Here is a 20,702-nt window from a genome sequence, read left to right as displayed (position 1 = left end):
CTGGGGCCCAGGCCCTTCCTCCCCCGCCTGACGCAGGCCTGAGCTGCCCAGCTGGGTGCAGGACGCCATCTTGGGTCAAGGTGCAGCCACAGGGGGCTCCCCTCTCCAACTGGGGAAGAGAGCCCCTGAGAACCAGAGAGCCCCTCACTCCCCACCTAGTGCGCCAACACCTACTCAACTGGCTTCGCAGTAGAGAGAGGAGGAAGGACGGAGGGGATGGAGAGAAAAGGGGGAAATAACAGAAAGGGGCAGGGAAGGGAGTGGGTGCCCCCAAGAAGGGAGGCTCCAGGAAAGCGAAATGCAGTTTGGCAGCCGGAGGGCCGCGGGCCCCAGCGATGGGGGGCTGGGGGAGGCCGGGGGCGGGCCCTGGACCCCTGCCAGCTCGGTCCGAGCTGAGGAGGAGGGAGGGCAGGGCGGCCTGGGGGAGGGGAGCCGGGGTGAGGGCGGGACACGGACCGAGGCAGCCTGCGGCTCCGAAGCTTAGGGTCTCCCGGGGCGCAGGGACATGGGGCCGAAGACCCCCATCCGCAGCCTTGGTGAGGCCTCGTCCTTCACCGTGCAGATGCGAAGCTTTCAAGGACACGTCTGCACCGGCCCAGCGGGGGTGCGTGTGCGTGAGTGTGTCCGCGTGCGTGTGAGTGTGTACGGGGGGGAGGCTGGGTGCTGCTGCAGGGGGCGACCCCGGGCGCCCCCCAACCCCGTACCGCTCTGGGCCCCGGCCCCGCGGCTACCACCCCTGCGTTTTCCGGCCCCCGCGGCCCGGGCCCGGGATCTTCGCCCGCCCCCGCCCCGCCCCCACACTGCGGCGCCGCCACCGCCGCCGCCGCCGCCGCCGCCGCCCCGGCTCCCACGGCCCACGGCGGGGGCAGGGAGGAGCCAGGCACGATGTCCCCCCCGCGCGCCGCCCGGCTCTCCGCGGATAGGTGTGCCCCCCAAGTGGCACTCTCCCCACCCCCGCCGCCCCTCCCTGATCCGCTGGCACCCCGCACCCCCAGCCACAGGTGGCCGGAGGAGGATCGCTGCGAAGCGCTCCCCGGCCCGGCCCCCGGATCACCCCTCGGCCCGCCCCCGGGGGCCTCCCGGGTCCCCCGCCCCGCCGGGCCGAGGAGGGCCGGGAGCCGGGGGGAGGGGCGGGGGGCCGGGTCGTGCCAGGCTGCCATTTTCTGCCGCCGCCGCGGAGCCTGCGCGGGGCCCGGCCCCCGCCCCCCTCCCCCGCTCCCTGCGGGCCGCGGCGGGAGCCGATTATTCCGGGTCGGGGTCTGCGCCCTCCAGCGCCCCGGCCGCAGGCCCCAGGCGGGGCCCCGGGACTCGGGCAGGGCCCGGAAGGCGGGGGCGGCCAGGCCGGGGCCCCTGCGGCAGCGCCGAGCCGGGCACCGCGGCTGAGGCGGGTGGCGGAGGGGGCCCCCCGCGGCATTGTATAGACTTGAACTTGAGCCCGGAGCCGGGCGGGGGCGCGGAGGGGGCTCCGCGCCGGGAGCGGGCGGGACGGGAGGGGGCGCCTGCCGAGCCCGCGGGGACATAAACAAACCCTCAAATCCCCCGCGCCGCCCCGGCCAGCCCGGCCCGCCGTCGCCGCCCGCAGCCCTGGCCCCGCGAGCGCCCGTCGCCGAGTTGCGGGGGTCCGAGAGCGTGCCCCGAGCCGGGTACTGCCCGCCGCCGTGCCCCCCGCCCGTCTCCCCTCCTCCCCACCCGCCTCCGGGCCGGCCTCCCGGGCCGCCAGCAGCGGCGCTCATTACCGTGTGGCCGGTGGGGTCGGGCCGGCCCGGCTGCGCGCCCTAGTGCCGCGGCGCCGCGTCCCGGCTCGTCCTCTGCTCTCGCCGCCGCCGCCGCCGCCGCCGCCGCCGCCCGCGCGCCCTCCCTCCCTCCCTCCCGGCCCGCCTGCCTGCCTCGCTCGCTCGCTCCCTCCCTCCGCTCGCTGTCGCGCTCCCTCTCTCCGCCTCCTCCGCCGGGTCCCCCCCTCCCACCCCTTCTCTCCGCCTTCCTCCTTCCCTCCCTCCGGCCGCCCGCGGGCCCAGGCCTCCGCCCGCTGCTCGCCCCCCGCGGCCGCGCTGGCCCCGGCCCCGGCGCTGCGGAGCCGGCCCGGGAGGCAGCGCCGACTGGGGGGCCCCGGGGCGCCGCGGCGGGAGCGGCCTGGGCGCGCGGCCGGTCCTAGCGCCCTCGGCCCGACTTCCCGGCCCCTGCTGCCCCGCTGGGGGTCCCCGCACGCTGCGGGACGGAGGACCAGAACCCGCGGCGCCCCGACCCCGCGCTGGGCCCGGGCACCCCGCCTCGGCCGCGCTCCGGGCCACTCCGCCGGGGGCCTGCGACAGCCCTCCCCTCCACGGGGCGCCCCGCTACCTGGCACTGCCTCTGCGCTGGGTCCCCGCATCCAGCACTGGCCGCAGGGACAGCGGCCCCTCCTCTCCCCGGGCCGGTGTCAAGTGCCTCCCCCCTGGCAGCCCGCGGAGCCCCCGGCGGCCTTCGCCCTGCAGTTCTCCGGACCTCCACCAGAGCCCACTGCACTCTGCCTGCCTCAGCACTGGGGCTGGGGACAGCAGCGCCGGCCCATCCGCGCCGCAACCCCCACGCCACCCGCCACCCCAGCCAGGTGCCGCCGCCGAGTGGACGCCAGTCCACTCAGCAGAGCCAAAGTCGGGGCGCCAGGCCCATCTTAGGCCGTCTTGGAGGCTCGAGCACCTCTATAGGATGAGCCCCCTTAAAGGGAGTGAGCTCCCCATACCTGGAGGTGTCCAAGTAGAGTTGAGTGCCCTCAGTTGGTCAGTGGAAGACTGGAAGATTTCATGGGTTGGAGGTGGAACTAAATGACACTGAAGATCCCTTCCAACTCGAAGATTCTGTGCACACCTACATTCCACCCTCATGCTTACTCACCCCTTTGCTGTGGGGGTTGTTCTCATTTCCTATAGAGTTCCCAGGGCTCCAGATTTCTGACTTGGGGCATCTACTTTCGTCAGCACAGCCACCCTCTGCTTATCACTCTCTCAGCTGCCACACCTAGGGCTTGGTGCTGGGCTCCCTACTCCCCACCCTGGCTCCCCTATTCTACCTGTACCTCCACCGGTCGTCTCCTACTTCACCTTCCCTGTGCCAGGACATGGTATGCTCCCTTCCCCAGGCACCTGTCATCCCTTTGTGGACACCCAATCCCTCACCACTGAGACCAGTCCTACATTTCCGTCCCCCTCCTCCAACTTCACCCCTTCAAGGGTCACAGGAACAGAGATACCTAATTCTGGGACATGGAGCTGATCTTTCATCCAAGAGATTTTCCTTCTGGAAGCCCTCTAATGCTTTCAGGTCCTTCAATCTGCCCACTCCCCGTACCTCAAGGTCAGAGGTCACTCTCTACACAGTTGTCCTGGTCTTTTTCAGTGTCACCCTCAGTCAGGTGGTCACCCCATGCCACTGATGATAGGCCCTGCTATCCATGGTCTCCACCTGGCCAGTTTCAGAGATGATGATCCTTCCATGAAGACAGAGACCACCTCTGTCATCTCTGTAGCCCAGCATTTGGCACATAGTAGGTTCTCAGTAAACTTTGGTTGAATGAATCTGTGCATTGTAGGCTTCTTGCCACTTCGCTTTCGACATCAAGCTGGGCATCTACAGGCATGCTAAAGCTTGGCTAAAGGAAAGATTGTGTTTAGAAAGATGGCTGCCATACGGCTCTATTCCTTAAGGGCTTATACAATACTGCCCCCAAATAGCATTGACAGCTCACTGAATGTCTCTTGTGCACCAGGCACCAGGTTGGCACTTTTCCCTCAGTCCTTACCAACCCTCTGTGGTAGTTTGTATTATTCTCACTCTACAGATGAGAAAATTGAGGCTCAGTCAAAGCCACACAGTAGGGAAGTGGCAGAGCTAGGATTCAAAGTGTGGTTCATCTGACTGGGAAATCATTAGAGTTCCTTTAAAACATTATAGTTACCCTTAACAAGATGAAATTCTGAGAATCAAGATGGGAAGCTCTAAGTTTCTATTCAGTAGAACTGTTCACGATGAAATCACTGGGAGCCCATGATGTGTGTGACCTTGGGTGTCTGTGTTGTTGGTGTCAAGAGGCCCAAGGTGACTATGTTAGGGGGTTTGTTTATGTCCAGTAAGAAGCAACCATGGTTGGTTCCAGTGCCTGTTCCTGACGTCTTTGGCCTGAGAACCACCCTCCAGGTTGTCCTGAGAAGAGACTTGTCAGTGCTAACTAACCCTACTGGGCCCGCCTCACTACACATTACACTGGATCCAGCTCAGATTGATTTAGCTTTTGGGCTCCTACAGCCCCCTCATTTGTGTCTGCCCCATTGTGACCTGATCGGTATCCTGGTTGACCCTAGATCATCTGGGGTGAGGAAAAGTATCAGTCAGGTTATGCTAGGTTATCCTGCAGTAACAACCGAGTGACAGAATCCTACCTAGACCACCTTAAACAAACAAAAGGATTAATTAGTTTAGGGTTGAGACAATTGAGAAGACCAGGGCTGGGGATTCAGGAATAGGTAGATCCAGGGACTCAAATGCCAGCTCCAGAGCTAGCTCTCTCTCCGTGACTCTTGCCTGCTTCCCACTGCATTGGCACTTTCCCCTACTTTAAACAACTCCAAGATGGTGGGCAGCAGTCTCAGGTTCACACTCTCCCAACTTAGAATCCCAGTGGAAGAACATAGATTCTTTTCCTTCAAGAAGCCCCCGTATGCTTCTAGAACATGAGGCTCCATGTGCTTTAACAACACTCCCTCCCCAACCCCTGAGCCTCAAGGTCTGAGACACGATTGTCCTGCTTTGTTTTTCAGTGTCACCCTCACTCACAGTGCAATCCCTAGCAGAAGAGTCCCGAGGGTTACTTCAGTTGTTCTGATTATGGTCACAAGCCCACTTTGACCAGGTTCTACAGCCTGTGGGATAGCGTGAGTCATATGCCCAAAAGTGGGTGCAGGAGGTGGTTATCAGGACTGACTGATCCAGCCAGCAGCCCATGGAGAAGGGGCAGGGTTGTTCCCCAAAGCAAGGGGTGTGGGGCAAACGCACCGCGCTCCACCCAGTGGCCGCCCAGCATCCATGTACACCTTCTTTTCCCCATCAGTGCACTTTCAAAAATGCTCTTGCTACTTGATAGAGGTGGTGGTGGCACAAAATTGTGAATGTACTAAATGCTACTGAATTGTATATTTTCAAACAGTTAATTTGATGTTCTATGAATTTCACCTCAATAAAGAGATTACTTTAAAAAATGTTTCTACTAAAATTAAGAACCCTCACCATCTACAACTCAAATTCCACTTATTCCTCTTTCCAAAGGAAGATAATCAGGATCCAGGTAATGTGCATTCCTCTCCACGGTCTATATGTGGCTTCTTATTACCTGGAACAGTGGCTAAGTTATAATTTAACCACCATAAAGACACCAGATCGATGATAGTGGAGATACACTAGAATATCCACAATGAGGATTCACTTTGGAGGAGAGAAGGGAAAGAGTACAGGGGGTAGCTTGTCCACCCTGCTGGCAGGGCAGCCAGGAGTCACTTCCCCAAGATGGAGCCAAGTCCTGGTGTGACTTCCTGGGAGAATCTCCCTGGTTCACTGTCCTCCATGGCTGTGCCTTAGAGCCTACAGGGCAGAAGTCCCCTTTCGGGAAGGCCAGCTCCCCATTGGCATGGTCATGGCTTCCTGGGGATTCCTTCAGAGGTTGGGCAACCCATGGGTCTGTGGATTGCGATATCACTTCCTTAAAACCTTAGCCAGCTGCCAGTCAGCTCATTTCCTAGGAACTCCAGGTACTAGCAACTAGCCCCTGTAAAGACCCAGAGCTGCTGAGTAGACTGCTCTGCAGGCCCACCATACAAGTTTTGAGTGTTAAAACAAAGAGTGGAAATAAAAGTGCTTTGTAACCCGTAAAATGCCATTATCCTCACTCATGGAGAAATTCATAAAGACACAAATTCATTCTGTATGCTTTTACATGTGCCAGTACACAGTCCTTTTGTTCAATTCTTTTTACCCTCTTATTGGATTTCCCACAGCAACTGCCAAATCGTCCCTATTTCTAGATGCTGATTCAGTCCCCTCCTCCAGGAGACACCTCAGCCTCTGCCTCTCACTCCAGCATGAGCCTCACCCTGTATAGTGACAGATATAGAAATAAATATAGATGTAAAATGTATGTGTGTATATTTGAGTGTCTTACGTTTTTATATATGTATATGTATTCCCTTTTCCTGTCCACTGAGAGCACGTGCAAGCAATGGAACCTCAAGAGCGATGAGTACACCTCATGCCCAGATCTTGGTTTCTAAATACCATTCTTTACTAAAAGGAACTGGACCTTCTTGGAAAAATGTCAGATTCCAGAGCTGGGTCAAGCAAGGAACAAGATGAGCCCAGAACATGTCACATTTAAAAATTAAGGAAGTGCTCAAAGAATGATGGGACACAGAAGGGGCTCCCGCTGGTGAAATATGGGAAAATTTGAGAACCAAAATAAATACTGATAGCAACAGATTATAATCCCGCTGCATAAAATAGGAATCCATGAGCCACAGTGCTAGAAACAAAGAAATGAATAAATTGTAAGTTTTGTAAGGAATGAGAAAAAATAAAGAATGAGATATTTATATAGTCTCAAAGTACTTCCCAGCAAAATACTTACTAATTACAAAGGGGGAAAGGAGTAACTTTAGATTTCACTTATACGAGATACCTAGAATAGTCAGAATCACAGAAACAAAAAGTAGAATGGTGGATACCAGGGGCTGGGAGGTGGGGGAAGGGGAGAAGGGGTGTGGTTGTTTAATGGGTATCGGGTTTCGGTTTGCAAGATGAAAATCTCTGGAGATCTGTTTCACAACAGTGTAAATATATTTAACACTACTGAACTGTATACTTAAAAATGGTTAAGATGGAAAAAGAAAAAAAACAAGAGTAACTTTACTACAGAAAAGCATTCTAATCAAGTGATCAAAGTTAACATGTCAGTGATAGACCAAATTGAAATGGTAAAACACCTAACTGGATGCAGTGAGAATGGCAGGGCATCATTTCTGTGATATATATTCCAGCCAAAAATGTACCACCTGGGTCTGATCTAGAGAAGACATCAGACAAACCCTGTCTTAATTCATTTGGCCGCAATAACAAATTACCATAGACTGAGTGGTTTATAAACAACAGATACTTCTCACAGTTCTGGAGGCTGGGAAGTTCAAGATGAAGACTCCAGCAGACTCGATGATTGGTGACACTTCCTGGTTCACAGCCAACCATCTTTTCTATGTGTCTTCACATGATGGAAGGGACAAGCCAGCTTTCTGGTGTCTCTTTTATAAGGGCACTAATCTCAGCCATGAGGGCTCTGCCTGAATGACCTAATCATCCCCAAAGGCTCCACCTCCTAATACCATCATCTTGGGGGATAGCTTTCAACCTCTGAATTTTGAGACGACACAACTACGGCAAACCCAAAATGAGGGCTATTCTATGAAACAGCTGACTTGTATTTTCCAAGAGTGTCAACATCATGAAAGTCAGGGAAAGTTGAGGAACTGTTTCAGACTGAAGGAAAGAAACTAGAGACGTGACAAGTAAATGTGTGATTCTGGATATTTTTGCTATAAAGGACATTATTGGAACAACTAGAGAAATGAAAGTGGGCTCTGAGGATTAGATGGTAGTACTGGATCAATGTTACATTCCTGGTTTTGATGTCTGAAATGCAGTTACAAAAGAGACTGCCCTTATTTGTAAGAATATATTTCTAGTATAGGAGAAAGAAATACATCCTATACTAAAGTTTCTGGGGGGTAATTGGGCACTGTGCTGACACATTTACAAATGGTTTGGAAAAAAATACATTCATTTTACCACACTTGCGTCTTTTCTGTTAGTTTGAAAATTGTTTTAAAATTAAAAGTTTTAAAAATTACCCCCAGGGGTTTGTAACATGTTGTCTTCTCACCAGGAATACATATGAAAAAGAATGTTGTCAACTGAGTATGTTGTGAAACTCTTGGATTTTTACCCCTTCTGTTGGGTGAGCAGTGATCTCTCTAATACTTTTTGTTTTGCATTTCTCTTCTTATGAGAAGTTGAATCTTCTTTTTGTACATTTAAGGGCCATTTGCATTTATAAACAGAACTCTCAGTTTGTCTTTTGATGACTTTTCTATCAGGTTGTGGGTCTCTTTCCTCCTGATTTTGATGACCTTTTCACGAATTATGGAGGTTGCCCCTTTGACTGTGTTACAAGCCGAGTTATTTTTGTACAGTGTATTCTATGCCTAGCATTATGTAGAGGAGCCTGGAGAGATGGTCTCTGCCTGTGAGAAGTTTAAACACAACACAATCCAGACCAATGTTAGCCAGATAATCGTGAGGCTCAAACAAGGATTCTGGGCTGGAGCGAAGGAGTCCTTGAGGAAATGGGAGCTGAGCCAGGGCTGGAGTTTGGTTTTGGTCATCGAGGGCATCCCGGGCTGAGAGGGGAGGCACAGTGAGGGTGAGAACTTGACCTTCCCGTGGTGACTTCCCCTAATCTCTCTCCCTCTGTCACTAGTCCACACCCTGAGACCCAGTTACCCTGCCTTAGAGAACTTTCCTGACTCTGCAGCAGCCTCCCTTTCCTGAGTTCTTCCTGCCTTTCATGCTCCCCCAGAGAGAAGAGGAACGGAGCTGCCACCTACTGAACCAGATCTCGTGGTCTCAGAGCAGCATGGAGGGCCACCCTGCAGTCCACCAAGCTTTCTGTAGGGATGCCACTCGAGGTCAAAGTACAAGATTAGAAACCTGTGGTTCTGTTACTACTTTTCAAATACCAACATTTCAGTGGGTAAAAAGCAATGATTTTTTTTCATTCATACTCTTTTTTTAGGCCGTGTACCTTCTAGGTTATGAGTTAAGTTCCATGCAGTTCATTAAATGGGGTGTCTTTTCTTAACTAAACATTTTCTTTCAAGATCAGTTTAGATTCACATGCCATTGTGAGAACTACTACAGAGAAACCCCCTGCACCCTTTACCACTTTTCCCCAATCTCTCAAAACCTAACTGTAATATCACAACCGGGTTATTGACACTGACATGGTCAAGGTACAGAGCATCTCCATCAGCCCAGGGTTCCTCCTGATGCCTTTGCATGGTCACACCTACTTCGCTGCCTCTTCCCACTCCAACTACTCATCTGGGCAACTACTCATCTGTTCTTCATTTCTATAGTTTTCTCATTTCAACAGTGTTCTATAAATGGAGACATACATTATTGTAACTTTTGGGGATTGGCTTTTTCCCACTCAACACAATTCTCTGGCGATTCATCCCAGCTGTTGTGTGTATCAATAGTGCCTTCATTTTTTTATCACTGAGTAGTAGTCCATGGCACAGCTGTACAAGTTAAACCAGTTACCTATTGAAGTACATCTCGGGTATTTTTAGTTTTTAGCTACAAGCTAGAAAACTGAGGCCAGGGAGGTGAACCAACTTGCATGGGGCACACAAGCAGAATATGGGAGAACTGGTGTGTGGTGTGAGCCCTGGGCCATTTGCATGAGCCACATAAGGCTATTGGTGGGAAACACCAGGCAGGTTCAATGGGAAGCATGGAGACTTGAGAGTGATTGATGACCTGATGTCTTGAAAGTCATGTGTAAAGAAGGTGAATCTCAATTAGAGAAAGGCAGCCCAGAAGTGAGATTTGCACTTGGCAGAGGATACAGGGAAGCGCTGAGCCACCTTCCCAAGGGAACATCTATTGCTGACTGAAAACAGAGATGACGAGGAGGGACATATTAACTGATCTGGGTTGTTATAGTAACATCCAGATAAAATATATATTCAGGGGCCAGAGGGGAAATGGAACTGAATGCAGACGAGCAGGAGGGTTGGGGAAATGACTGGAAGGATATTGCTAAAGACACAATACTTACTCATTATTGAAGCCATGAGTGAGGGGCTCTCTGGAGAGAGTGGAGACAGAGATGCTGGGGGAGACCACAGTTAGGGAGTGGGAGAAAAAAATGGCAAAGGGAAGAGGAGCCTCAAGGAGGCAAGGAGAGAACCAGAGGAGTGAATGAAGGCCAAGAACAAAGAGACAGCACTGACCAGGCAACAGGGTTGAGGAGAAAGGAGTATATTTGCTATCTACACTGCTGAACAAACTAACCCAAATCTTACTGGCTTCAACAACATGTATTACCTCACAGTTTCTGCGTGTCAGGAATCTGTGGGTGGCTTGGTGGGGTCCTCCAGCTCAGGGTCTCTCATAGGCTGCGATCAAGGTGTCTGGCTGCAGTCATCCCGAGGTTTGATGGGGAAGGGTCCACTTCCATGCTTACTCACATGGTCACTGACAGGATTCAATTTCTCATGTGTTATTGGTCTGAGGGCTTCAGGTCAACGCCGGCTGTTGGCCAGAGGCTGTCCCCAGTTCCTTGCCTCATGGGCCTCTCCAAGATGGCAGCTCACAAGATGGCAGCTGGCTTCGTCAGAGTGAGCAAGCAAAGCCAGCTAACTACTTTTACCAGTTGCCTCCCCACTTCTCTCTATCCCTTGCCTCCTAAGGCGAGAGAAGAATGAGGACAACACCCTTAATAGGACATAATGGTTGAGATGGGCTTTCACATCAAATTCTTGTTAGATCCTAATTACAATCCCAAGGGCACTCAGGCCAGCGATTGTTATGCCAGTTTTAAGGATGAGGCCAGTGAGGCTCCAAGGTCTCTTGGCAGCTCAGTGACCTAGCAGGGCCAGATCTCGGCTCCCAGCCCCACTCTGTGCCCACGTGGAGATTCCCAGGGGGCCAGGGATCCTCCGAGCACGTGAGGATGGTTGAGGCAGTGGACTCAGGCTCCTCATCTGCTGAGTGTGAGACTTTGGGCTCACAACTCTGTCCCCTGGTGGCCTAACCCTAGTCCATCCCTCTCAGTATCCTCCCCCAACAGCACCCCAGGTTCCCAGCATTCAAAGAGCATTTAGAAAACCCACTTGCCCCCAGAAATCTTGAAATCTCTTTACAGGAGACCAAGCCTTATATTCTACAATTAATAAATTCCCAGGAGCTGAACATGACCTACGGCCCTGGGAATATTGGGGGCTATGAATGGAGTGGGAGAGCCATGGAGAGGGAAAAAGAGGCTTGGAGTGGGGGAGAACCTGGGCCATGGGAGCCAATTTTTCAGACCAAAACTGGGGTTTTGCATGTTCCCAGGGACAAGGGAACTAGGAGGAAATTGGAACTAGGAGGGGAAATAGAGGCAGTTAGGTGTTAGGCTACACAAGAGAGGGAAAGAATATTTCTCAGGGGCACCAGCAGTCCCTCTCTCAGTTTACCCCCAGCACAGGCTACTTTACTGTGAACTCAGCCCTCCTTTCCAATCAGGAACAATGAACATGAGATGAATAATAATTATTTTAGTTCTGTGCCCTGATCAGGTGAGGGGGGCAGGGCTGACCACCACCCAGTCAGCCCATGGTTGGGGAGGGGAGCTGAAGACATGCTGGCTGTCGGACCTTGAGGTCTGGGTGCAGTGCCGCAGTCTGGGCTCCCCCTGGGATGTCCAGGCCACCAGCTGGAGGAGGGCAGCCTCTGCACCCCAATGAGTAGGGACCAGGGAGAAGGTGCCACTCCCTCTCTGGGTCCACTCTGCTTAAGGGAGGTTAAGCCCAAAAGAGATGCTATTGAAGCATTTACAACCACTATTGTGTCACTTTTCTGAGCCACTTTTCCTCATCAAACCCATTCTTCTGGTCTAGAAGGGATAAGTTACAACAGAACGTAGTGGAAAGTGGGGGAAATCTCTTGACTGAACAGGTTAAAGGCCTGTTGACAACTCCTCAGCCGCTCCTCCATCAATGACCCCACAGGAGCCCCCTGAATGGTGCGGAGGCGGGGGTCGCATCTCTACCAGCCACTGAGACCCCAGCCAGCTCAGCGCGCTCCGCCTGCCGGAGAAGTCTCTCGGCAGGCGTCGCATTTGCTCGCCTTGACCTCCAGGTGGCGCTGGCCTAGGGCGGAGCATGCTGTCTGTCACCCATGTGGAAGGGGCGGGGCCTTGGAGGTGCTGACTTCTGATTGGTTGGGTTTGGTTTTGCTTTCTTTCCGTGCGCAGAGCAGGTCTTACGGAGAGCACCCAGTTAAATTCGCCTGAGCTACGCGGGAGGAAGAGAGTGTGCGTGTGCGCGTGCGTGTGCGTGTGCGTGTTTGAGATGTTTGTTGGGAAGAGTGTGTGTGTGAGATAGGTTTTACAATTACTGAAGGTGTATGTGTGATGTTATTTTATTCTTTACAATTAACTGAGTTTCCATTTTTCATACCTTTATGAGATACCTAATAAATGAACACCAGGAAAAATTCTTAGATATCGTTTGTAAGGGAACTTAAGTTTAGGGTCTACCACTCAGCCTTAACTATGTCTTTTTTTCATGTTTCCTTAGTCTTTGACTGTTGTGTGTATACCAATATAATTGTACTTGTGGGTGTATTTTATTTGCACATCTGACACCTGTTAAGTTTCCACTTTCTGGCAGGCGATGGGCAGGGTTTTGCACTGTGTCAAAACAGTCACCATGAACGAAAGAGACCTGGGCCCTCCCCTCAAGTAGCTCACAGACACGAATCAGCAATCAAACACTCACGGCAAATTTAAAAACTCCTTTGTGGCAGTAAATGAAAAGTGGCCAGTGCTTTGGGAGAGGAGCATGGAGTTCCGAGGAAGTGTATTGAGTACAGGCTCAGCAGAGCCACTCCCCCAAAGAGCACTTACTGAAGTTAAATTGATCTCATTTCAGACCTGGTAGGCTCCTTTATGAAGGTGGGGAAGCCAAGGAGGAGTAGAAAGTGTTTGGAGGTTGTTTGAGGGCTGGGCCAGCTGAGGTGGGGCTACCTGGCCTCCTGTCTGGTCAGTGTGGAGAAAGCACTGGAAAGTGTGTAACTTCCGTAATATTCTCTTCTTGTTGTAGATAGAAAGCCATCTTCTGGGACTGGATATGATGAAGGGACTGGAAACTTTGTCACTAGAGAAGGTGGCCAAAAAGGACTGGCAAAACAAATAAATAACCACCTGGCATGTGAAACAAAGACCTGGAGTCCAGGCCCCAGGTGTAAACTGCAGAGGGAAGGAGGAGAGAAAAAGGAGGAAGGAAGGTGTTAGTCCCAGGCTGGATTTGCTGCTGGGAGAGTCTGGCCGAGGTAGCTGGTAATGGTGGGACATGACCCAGAGCGTCATAAACGGTGAAGGCAAGAGAGTTTGTTCTCACCTGGAGACCTACCAGGGGAATTTCCTGCCAAGTATCATTGTGTGTTTGCTCTTTCTTCACCTAAAAAGTAGAGGCAGAGACCCAGCGCCCTGAAGAGCTCACACACTGCCCTCCCCCCATGACTCACTCTCTAAACTTCCACCACGCATTTCCCCCGAGCATTTACCACCTCCTGACATCACACAGTCTCCTGCACTAGAAGGAGATAGGCCTCTAGGGGAGAGAGGATGGGCCCATCGCAGAGGGCAGGGCCCTTGCTGGTGACGGCACTTGGGAGCAGGTGAGGCGGGCACCCTATCTCCTTCTTTACTGCATCCCCAGGGCTTGGAGTAGGTCTGGCACTAGCAGGTGCTCAATAAATATTTGTTAAGTGAATGAATGAGGCAGATTCTTCTCATTCCGCAGAGAACCCTCCCTCATTCTAAATGTGATGTGTGCAAAGCCGGGATCTCCAGCGAAGGATACGTTGTCCTGGGAGGGCTCTCTGCTCCCTAGGAGCAAAAGCTGGGCAAGACCTTGGTGTTTCAGAGGCTTGAAAAAAAACTGCCTCACCCACTGAGAGCAGTTATTCCCCAGGGAGGGGTGTGCACGTACTTGGTGGAGGTAAGTGAGGCTGTGAGGTGGCCCTCCCCAGCCTGTCCTGGTCCTTCCTGGTACTTCTGGATCAGCCCTTTCCCCCTAAAGTGTTTTTTTTCTGTGATGTGAAGGCTGCAGTGGAGGCAGAGGTTTGGCTCTGCGCTCCAGACCCCACCCTCTGTCCTCAGAAGGTGGCCCTTCATATGTCTGTGGGGGGCAGGTGGTGAATCAGGGCCCCAGCCTGAGCAGCCCCCACCAGCCCTGGTGAGACTCCGTGGGGTGACTTAGCACCCTGGCACTGGGTGTGGGGCTCCGACCCTGGCAGCACCAGGTTCCTACATCCCCATCAGCACAGCCTCTCACCTGTGAGCCCAGGATGGGCCTGGCCCAGGTGGCTCAGGAGCCCTTCTACGAGGCTGAGAGGCTTGAAAGGGCAGCACCTGCCGCGTCAGAGGAAGGAAGGAGAACGGCTACTGAGCGTTTACTGTGTACCGAGCGCTGTTCCAGGTGTCATGTGTTTCAATATAACTCTTGTAACAACCATGCGGGTTGGACTTACCTTCTCATTTTGTAGATGCAGAGAGTAAGGCGTGACCTGCCTGCGGAGCGGCATCAGGATCCAGATGCAGGCGTATCTGCCCCCGAGAGCCCACACTAGTTCCACTGTACCCCACAGCTGCCCCAAAAGACAGGGTTTGGGGTGGGGAGCCCAAGGAAGGCCGCCCCGAGGGGTAGGAACCCAGCCAGACCTCTGAGAGAGAGAGGATGGGCCAATTGCAGAGGGCAGGGCCCTTGCTGGTGAGGGCACTTGGGAGCAGAGACAGAGGTGGGTGGGGGGGCCTTAGTGAGGGATGCACAGGGTGCAGGCTCCCAGGGAGAGGGAAGAGAGAAGATCCACAAGGAAAAACAAGGCATGAGGTGGCAGGTCTAGGCCAGGTGTGGGGAGGCGTGGGGGAAGCCTGGGGAAGCCCAGGGCAGCCTGAGACACCGCAGCAGGGCTGGATGACTTGGGACAAAGTTGGAGCAGAGCAAACAGTCACCCTTGTGAATCCTCAGGGAGCTGGGCTGCTCACATCCATGGGCAGGTGAGCTGGAGGGCAGTGAATAGAAAGGAAAAATGGACGCGTGCAGGATGCTAGAACTCAGAGACCTAGAGCAAGAGTTGGGGAGCCCCATACAACTGGCACAAGGCCTGGGACCACAGACAGCCTGTCTTCTCCAGGCAGCTGAGAGAACGCCAGATGGGTGGCCGGACCTGGGTTCAAGAGTTGACTCCCCTCTTACTTGAAATGTAAAGACCCCCTTTAGCCTCTCTGAGTTGTTTTTTTTTTTTTCTGGAGATGGACACCTTCCTGCAACATCTTAAACCACATATTCATTAACTGCACCAAAAAGCAGTCTTTTATCCACATCAGTTAGAAGAGTCTACACAAGAATTAGGTTCTAATCTAAGTGGTGTTTCCTGGCCGGTGCAGCCTCTGGGTCCCCATACATCAGCCTCCTGTGCACTCAGAATCGGCACCCGCCACGTGCCCAGCACTGTCTTCTGTGTGCCTTCTCCTGTGCTTCAAGGTGCTAGTAGTGTCAGGGATGGTTTATAACACTTCTGGGTGTTCCCAAGTGGGACTGTCCTCAGTGGTCACTGCTACAGAGTGCAAAATGGCTTACGTAGGCCAGAGTGATTGGACTGTCTGTCACCTACCCAGTAGGTGCCTCTAGGCAGGAGCTTGTGCGTATAGAATCCTGAGGAGGTGATGGGCTCCTTTGGAGGAGAGCGTGTAGCTGCGATGCTCTGACTTTGGATGGGAGTCGGGGGAAGGAGGGGAAGGGCATTCAGGAAGACAGGTGATTGCAAGTGGATTTTTCTTTTCTTTTTTTTCAAAGAAATAAAATAGTAATACTATTTGTAAACTTTGTTCAATTAACAGATATACATACATTATATACATATAAAATATGTAAACAACAATATATGTATAGCACAGGAAACTATATTCAATTTCTTGTAATGTAATTTCTTGTAAATGTATATATATAACTGAATCACTTTACTGTACACCTGAAACTAAATTGTAAATCGACCACCCTTCAGTAAAAAATAAGAAAAAAAATACTTCTTTAAAAAAAAAACTTAGTTCAGACACACCCTAGAATTTCATGAGTGTTGATTGTAGAAATTTAATTATCTACATTATCTCTGTCTATATGTATTAAACCATTTGCACTTTTGGCATTTGTCCATAAGCAGTCATTTTGGTCACCAGGGATGTTGGAAAGCATAGATTTATAGGCTGTAGGGAGGCCTGAAGAAATATGTCACCATCTCTGTCCTCAGGGAGCTCACAGTCCATTCACGAAGACAAGAAGAGCATATGTTTAATAGTACCAAGGTTCAGAATGTCCATGTTGAATGAATGTGTTAAGGACTGGAGACCTGAAACATAAATGTTTCCAGGAAGACGATCATCCGAGCTGGGTGGGTGCCAACTTCACGAATGTGACATCATCGAAGAGTCTCTCCTCAGAGTCCTGCTCAGTTACTTATTCCTCTAAAACTACCTCTCCTTTCCTGCTCATAGCCCAGGGCCATCCTGGACAGTCACGAGCAAGTGAGCCATCACCATGGGGCGGCCCAAGGTCACGTCTGCCAGGAACACCACCGTGTGGCATTTGCCTATGCAAAGTTTGCACTGACCACCGATGAGCAAAACAGTGTGATCTACATATAGGTGGGGGTGCATGGGTTTTGCCGCTGGAGTTCCCCCTGCACTGAGTGATGGCGGCCGAAGGCACAGTGACAGCAGGCGCTAGGAGCAGCTGAGCGGGGCCAAGGGCACTGTCTCCAACTCAGCAGCGAGGCCCCTCTCTGGCCCTTCTGCCCCAGAACTCTGGCTCTGCACAGAAGCACGGTAAAGGGGTGGGCTAATTGTGAGTGTTCATGCTTTCCCACAAGTCTGCGCTTCCTAGAACTTCAGTTGTCTTGGCTCTTATTAAAATGGTTTGTTCTTCCCCTCGGAGTCAGAGAGAGGCCCCTCTGGGCCACTGCTTGGGACTGGCCAGGGCAGGGAGTTGTCTGGCTGGGGCTTCAGAGGCTGCAGGGACACCCCCACGAGCAAGAGCGAGCCCATGGACAGTTCCATGCCCTCGGCAGCCCCCGGAGCGGCGCCCCAGGACACACAGGCGTGGCGAGGAGAGAGGAGGGTGTCCGAGAGCCTTCAGAGGGTCTGTAGCAGGCTTGTTCCATGGGATAAGAATTATGGGCGGGGCCACTAAGTACCACCAGATATCCCAACTCTTCCGGAGAAGCTGTAAATCTGGATTTTTCTGTGACATCTTCTGATATTTCACCATTTTCAACCCACAAAATTGTTTTAAAAATACCTCCTGGGCCAAAGAAAATGGCTTTAAGCCACCCTCTGTTATAACCTCCAATTTAGTCCCCAGACAGCAAGCAGAGTGTCAGCCCCTTTAGTCCCAATGATAAGGACTTGGCCCCTGGGGTGATGTGCTTCTCAAGAGCGCTCCTTCCCCAGAGGGTGAAGCTGGCAAATGAGGCTGGGACAGGCGCAAGTGCCAGTGTCCAGGTGGGTCACCCGCTGACCCCCACCCAGGAGGTGTCAGCCTGCGAGGGCCTGAGGAGTGAGCGTCGCCCTTCCCAGTCTCCGATGCCACAACCATTTGGGCCAGACACCCTTCCAGGCCCCATGTGGGTAGCAGGCGAGGAGGAGGAGGCAGGAGACAGCAGGTGAAATGGGTGCTTTCTCATCAGCCCGCCCTAATCCTGGGCCCGGAAGCGGAAGAGGCAGAACCTTCCCAGGCCTGAGTCCAGTCTTGACCACCCTGAGGCCAGGACATGGGTTTGTGCTGCCATTTCTTCGCCACATCCACCTGCCCATCGCTGGGGGGAAACTGAAAGACATCCCCTTCGCCTCCCTGGAAGCCCTGTGGGCCCTCTGCGTCTTGCTTTGCCCTTGTAATTTTTCAGGTAAATCCACAAACAGATGTGTTTATTTACTTTCTGTGTGTTGTCAGTTGAGTTGCTTTCTGTTTTCGTTCAAAATAAGATTGACTCTTTGGAAGATAAACTTGCTGAAGCCGTTTACTCCGCTTCAGCTGGAGGGGTTTATCTGAAAACTGGCAAGGCACCCTGACCCCCGACAGGCCTCCAGCCTGTAAGAGACCTGAGAAGGGGGCTGGCTCAGAGAAGGGTACCTGAGGCTTCAAAAGCAAGAGCCAGTGAAGGAAAGTTGTATCCCAGGAAGAAGGCTTTGCTTCAAAAATAGTGTTTTGTTTTGTTTTGTTTTTTTTAAACATGAAGATGGTAACGGAGCGGACCAGGCCTTACAAGTGTTAAAAAACAGTAAAAGAACTCACTGGAACGCCGTCTAAAAGCAGCCTTGGACAGGCTGTGTGTGTCAGTAAAGGAGTGAGTTACTGTAATGAGGGGAACACGTTATTTCTGTTATTTCATTTTTGGGTATCATTTTATTTTCCTGTCATGGAACTCTTCTTCCTTCTCTAATTCCCTTAGCACTTTCCTGTAGCCTGTGTTCGGTAATTAATAAGCAACACTTTGTATTATTGCCTTTTTTCCACGTTCAACCTCCCACTCCAGGCTGTAACCTCTTGAGGGCACAGACAGCATTTTACACACATGACCAAGTAAGGATGGCAAATTAGGAACTCTATTTTAATGCAGCATGCACCTATTTATCCCTCTAATCTTGCAAGATTCTTAAAAGAAACAGAAAGGAGGGGGAATCCCCTCTGTGTGGCCAGGTTAGTTCAGGCCAGTCACTGGATGACATTCCAGGCAGACCTTCCCCTGGGAGGGTGAATATTGTGTTCTGGGAAAGACTGGTGATCAGACAGAAGCAACGTTGTCAGATAATGGGGATGCTGTGTGACGTGGCTTAGGCGGGGGTGGGGTGGGTCAGTGCTCACCCAGCAGCCTAAGACCAGGTTATAAAGTGAAGTATGGAGTCATTGCTATGTTCTCCTGGAGGAGCGCCCTTAAACACTGTGTCCTAATGTTCAGGATGACCCTAAACAGAGAGAACAGTCCCCTTGATGCATGTTAACAGCAGGGATCCTGGGAGGACCAGCACATCTTTCCAAGAGCTCGTCCATCGGCCACATCCCTCTGTGGCCCTAGACCATTTGATTTCCTTGGCGTCAGTTTCCTGGGTCATCAAGATGGTTTGTTCACACCCTTTAGCTCTCCAGCTTGCCCTAAACTTCGAATAGCAGTGGCAACGCCATTGTCTCAGTAGGGCTAACGATTACATTTCTGTAGATGTCTCCTCCTCCCCATCGTGTGTATAGGGGTTGGGGTAATTTTGCCATTTTGCTGGAGCCCCCAGCAAGTCCCTTTAGTGTGAGGCCTGGTCAGGGCGGGCCGAATGTGGCAGGTGGATAGGGACCTTCTGATGCTGTCCTGCAAAGTCAGGGTGAAAACGGAGGGGCCCCAGACGGCAATATTGGTCCACATGAGTGAAGCGTCCAAATCGCAGAGTGGGCCTAGTGAAAGGCCTCCTGGCTGCACCGGAGCTGAGACTCCACCTCTTCCTTCCCTGCTGGAGTGAAATAATGTGCGGAAGGCCCAGCAGAGTGCCAGGCCAAGTCTTGCTCAGACAATGTCTGTTAGCCATGGAGGCAGAGCGTGGAGGTTAGGAGAGGCTTCTGGAGACAGCTTGCCTGGATTCTAGTCCCTGCCACTTGTCACCCCTGTGTCCCTGGCAAAATGCTTCTCTTGTTCCAGCTGTGGGCAGGGGATGGTGGTGCCAGCCGCAGCTTTCAGGGCAAGTCGTCAATTAGGTAATGTGCTCAGAGCGGCATGTGTGCGTGAAACACCTGCTGGCTCGTGCTGTTGCCCCTGCCTTCTCTTCCTGCTGGATTTGTCTCAGAGTCTATATCTGGGGGGAAACAAATGAAACTATCTGTGGCAGGTACAGGTTGGTTTGCACTGGGGAGCACAGGAGAAAGGTACCCAGAGGTGGAGGTGGCAGCAGGAATTAGACACTATCTTGGTCACGATTTTTTTAAAAAAAAATCAGCAAATCTGGGCAATTATTTCTCCATTGTGGTTTTCCAAGTAGGCAAACCAGGCTCTGGTTAAGTCAGTTGACTCAACACTCCACTCCTCTTCCCTGAGCCATGCCCCTGCTCCTTTTCCCCCAAACTTGGGATATTTTTCCTCTTCCTTGAAATTTTGCTGAAATTCTGCCATTTCAGCGGTCTGACATAGTGGGGAGTGGAGTTGCATTATAGTCAAGCAGACAGATGGGCCTGTCACTTCCCAGCTGTGTGATCTCGGGCAAGTTACTTGACCTCTCAGAGCCTTGTTCCTCAGCATTGATGAACTTACATCACAGCTTTGTTGGGCGATGACACTAAAGAGCACATATTTGAACACGCCTGGCACACAGTAGGTGCCTAATATGTTTGTTCCCTTCCCTTTAGAGCAAAGCCCTCTTAAACAAGCCCAGTGGGTTCTCCTCACCGAGCAACATCGGTGAGCTGGACGTTCATAGTCTTGCACAGCTGATGATGTGTGTCAGTATCTGGTTGTTTTCCCCGTTCTAGTATTTTCTCTCACTCACTCCCCCCTAGATGTCTTCAAGCTGCTCTGTTGGCTGGTTTCGCAAGGCAGAGTTCCATTTCCTTCATTTGTACCTCCTCACAGTGCTCTCCAGACCCGGGGCTGGCGGGGCCCGGGGCTCCTCCGGGTCTCTGGGTCTCTGAGTTCCTGTGCTGGGTGTGCCTGGGTGTGCCTGAGTCAGAAGGCCATTGTGAGGGCAGCTTTGTGTGTGTGACACATCTAGAGAGTGACCTTGTCCAGGGGGCTGTCTCCCTGGAAAGAATATGCAGAGGGAAGAAAGACCC

General features: G+C 52.4%; 2 protein-coding genes across 2 annotated transcripts in view; one reads left to right on the top strand and one right to left on the bottom strand.

Annotated features, from left to right (window-relative positions):
- DNMT3A (DNA methyltransferase 3 alpha) overlaps positions 1-1,848 on the bottom strand; it is a 96,933-nt gene extending 95,085 nt beyond the window's left edge. The window contains exon 1 of the mRNA XM_064494693.1: positions 1,737-1,848. The gene's annotated coding sequence lies outside the window, so the exon portion shown is untranslated. The remainder of the gene's footprint in view (positions 1-1,736) is intronic.
- Positions 506-2,654, top strand: LOC116157548 (basic proline-rich protein). The gene is made up of 2 exons (XM_064494209.1): positions 506-1,388; positions 1,558-2,654. Exons 1-2 carry the CDS (start codon positions 506-508, stop codon positions 2,652-2,654), a joined length of 1,980 nt encoding a protein of 659 aa, XP_064350279.1.
- Positions 2,655-20,702: the final 18,048 nt, after the last annotated feature.

The sequence above is a fragment of the Camelus dromedarius genome, chromosome 15 (assembly GCF_036321535.1).
Source record: "Camelus dromedarius isolate mCamDro1 chromosome 15, mCamDro1.pat, whole genome shotgun sequence".
Lineage (NCBI taxonomy): Eukaryota > Metazoa > Chordata > Mammalia > Artiodactyla > Camelidae > Camelus > Camelus dromedarius.
This window is presented reverse-complemented; position numbering and strand designations above follow the sequence as displayed.

What these genes read in the sequence shown, in the direction of transcription:
- LOC116157548 (XM_064494209.1), top strand. Translation starts at nt 506, where the DNA reads ATGGGGCCGAAGACCCCCATCCGCAGCCTTGGTGAGGCCTCGTCCTTC. An exon ending in GGGCACCGCGGCTGAGGCGG is followed by an intron (nt 1,389 to 1,557) that starts GTGGCGGAGGGG and finishes CGCCCCGGCCAG; the next exon opens with CCCGGCCCGCCGTCGCCGCC.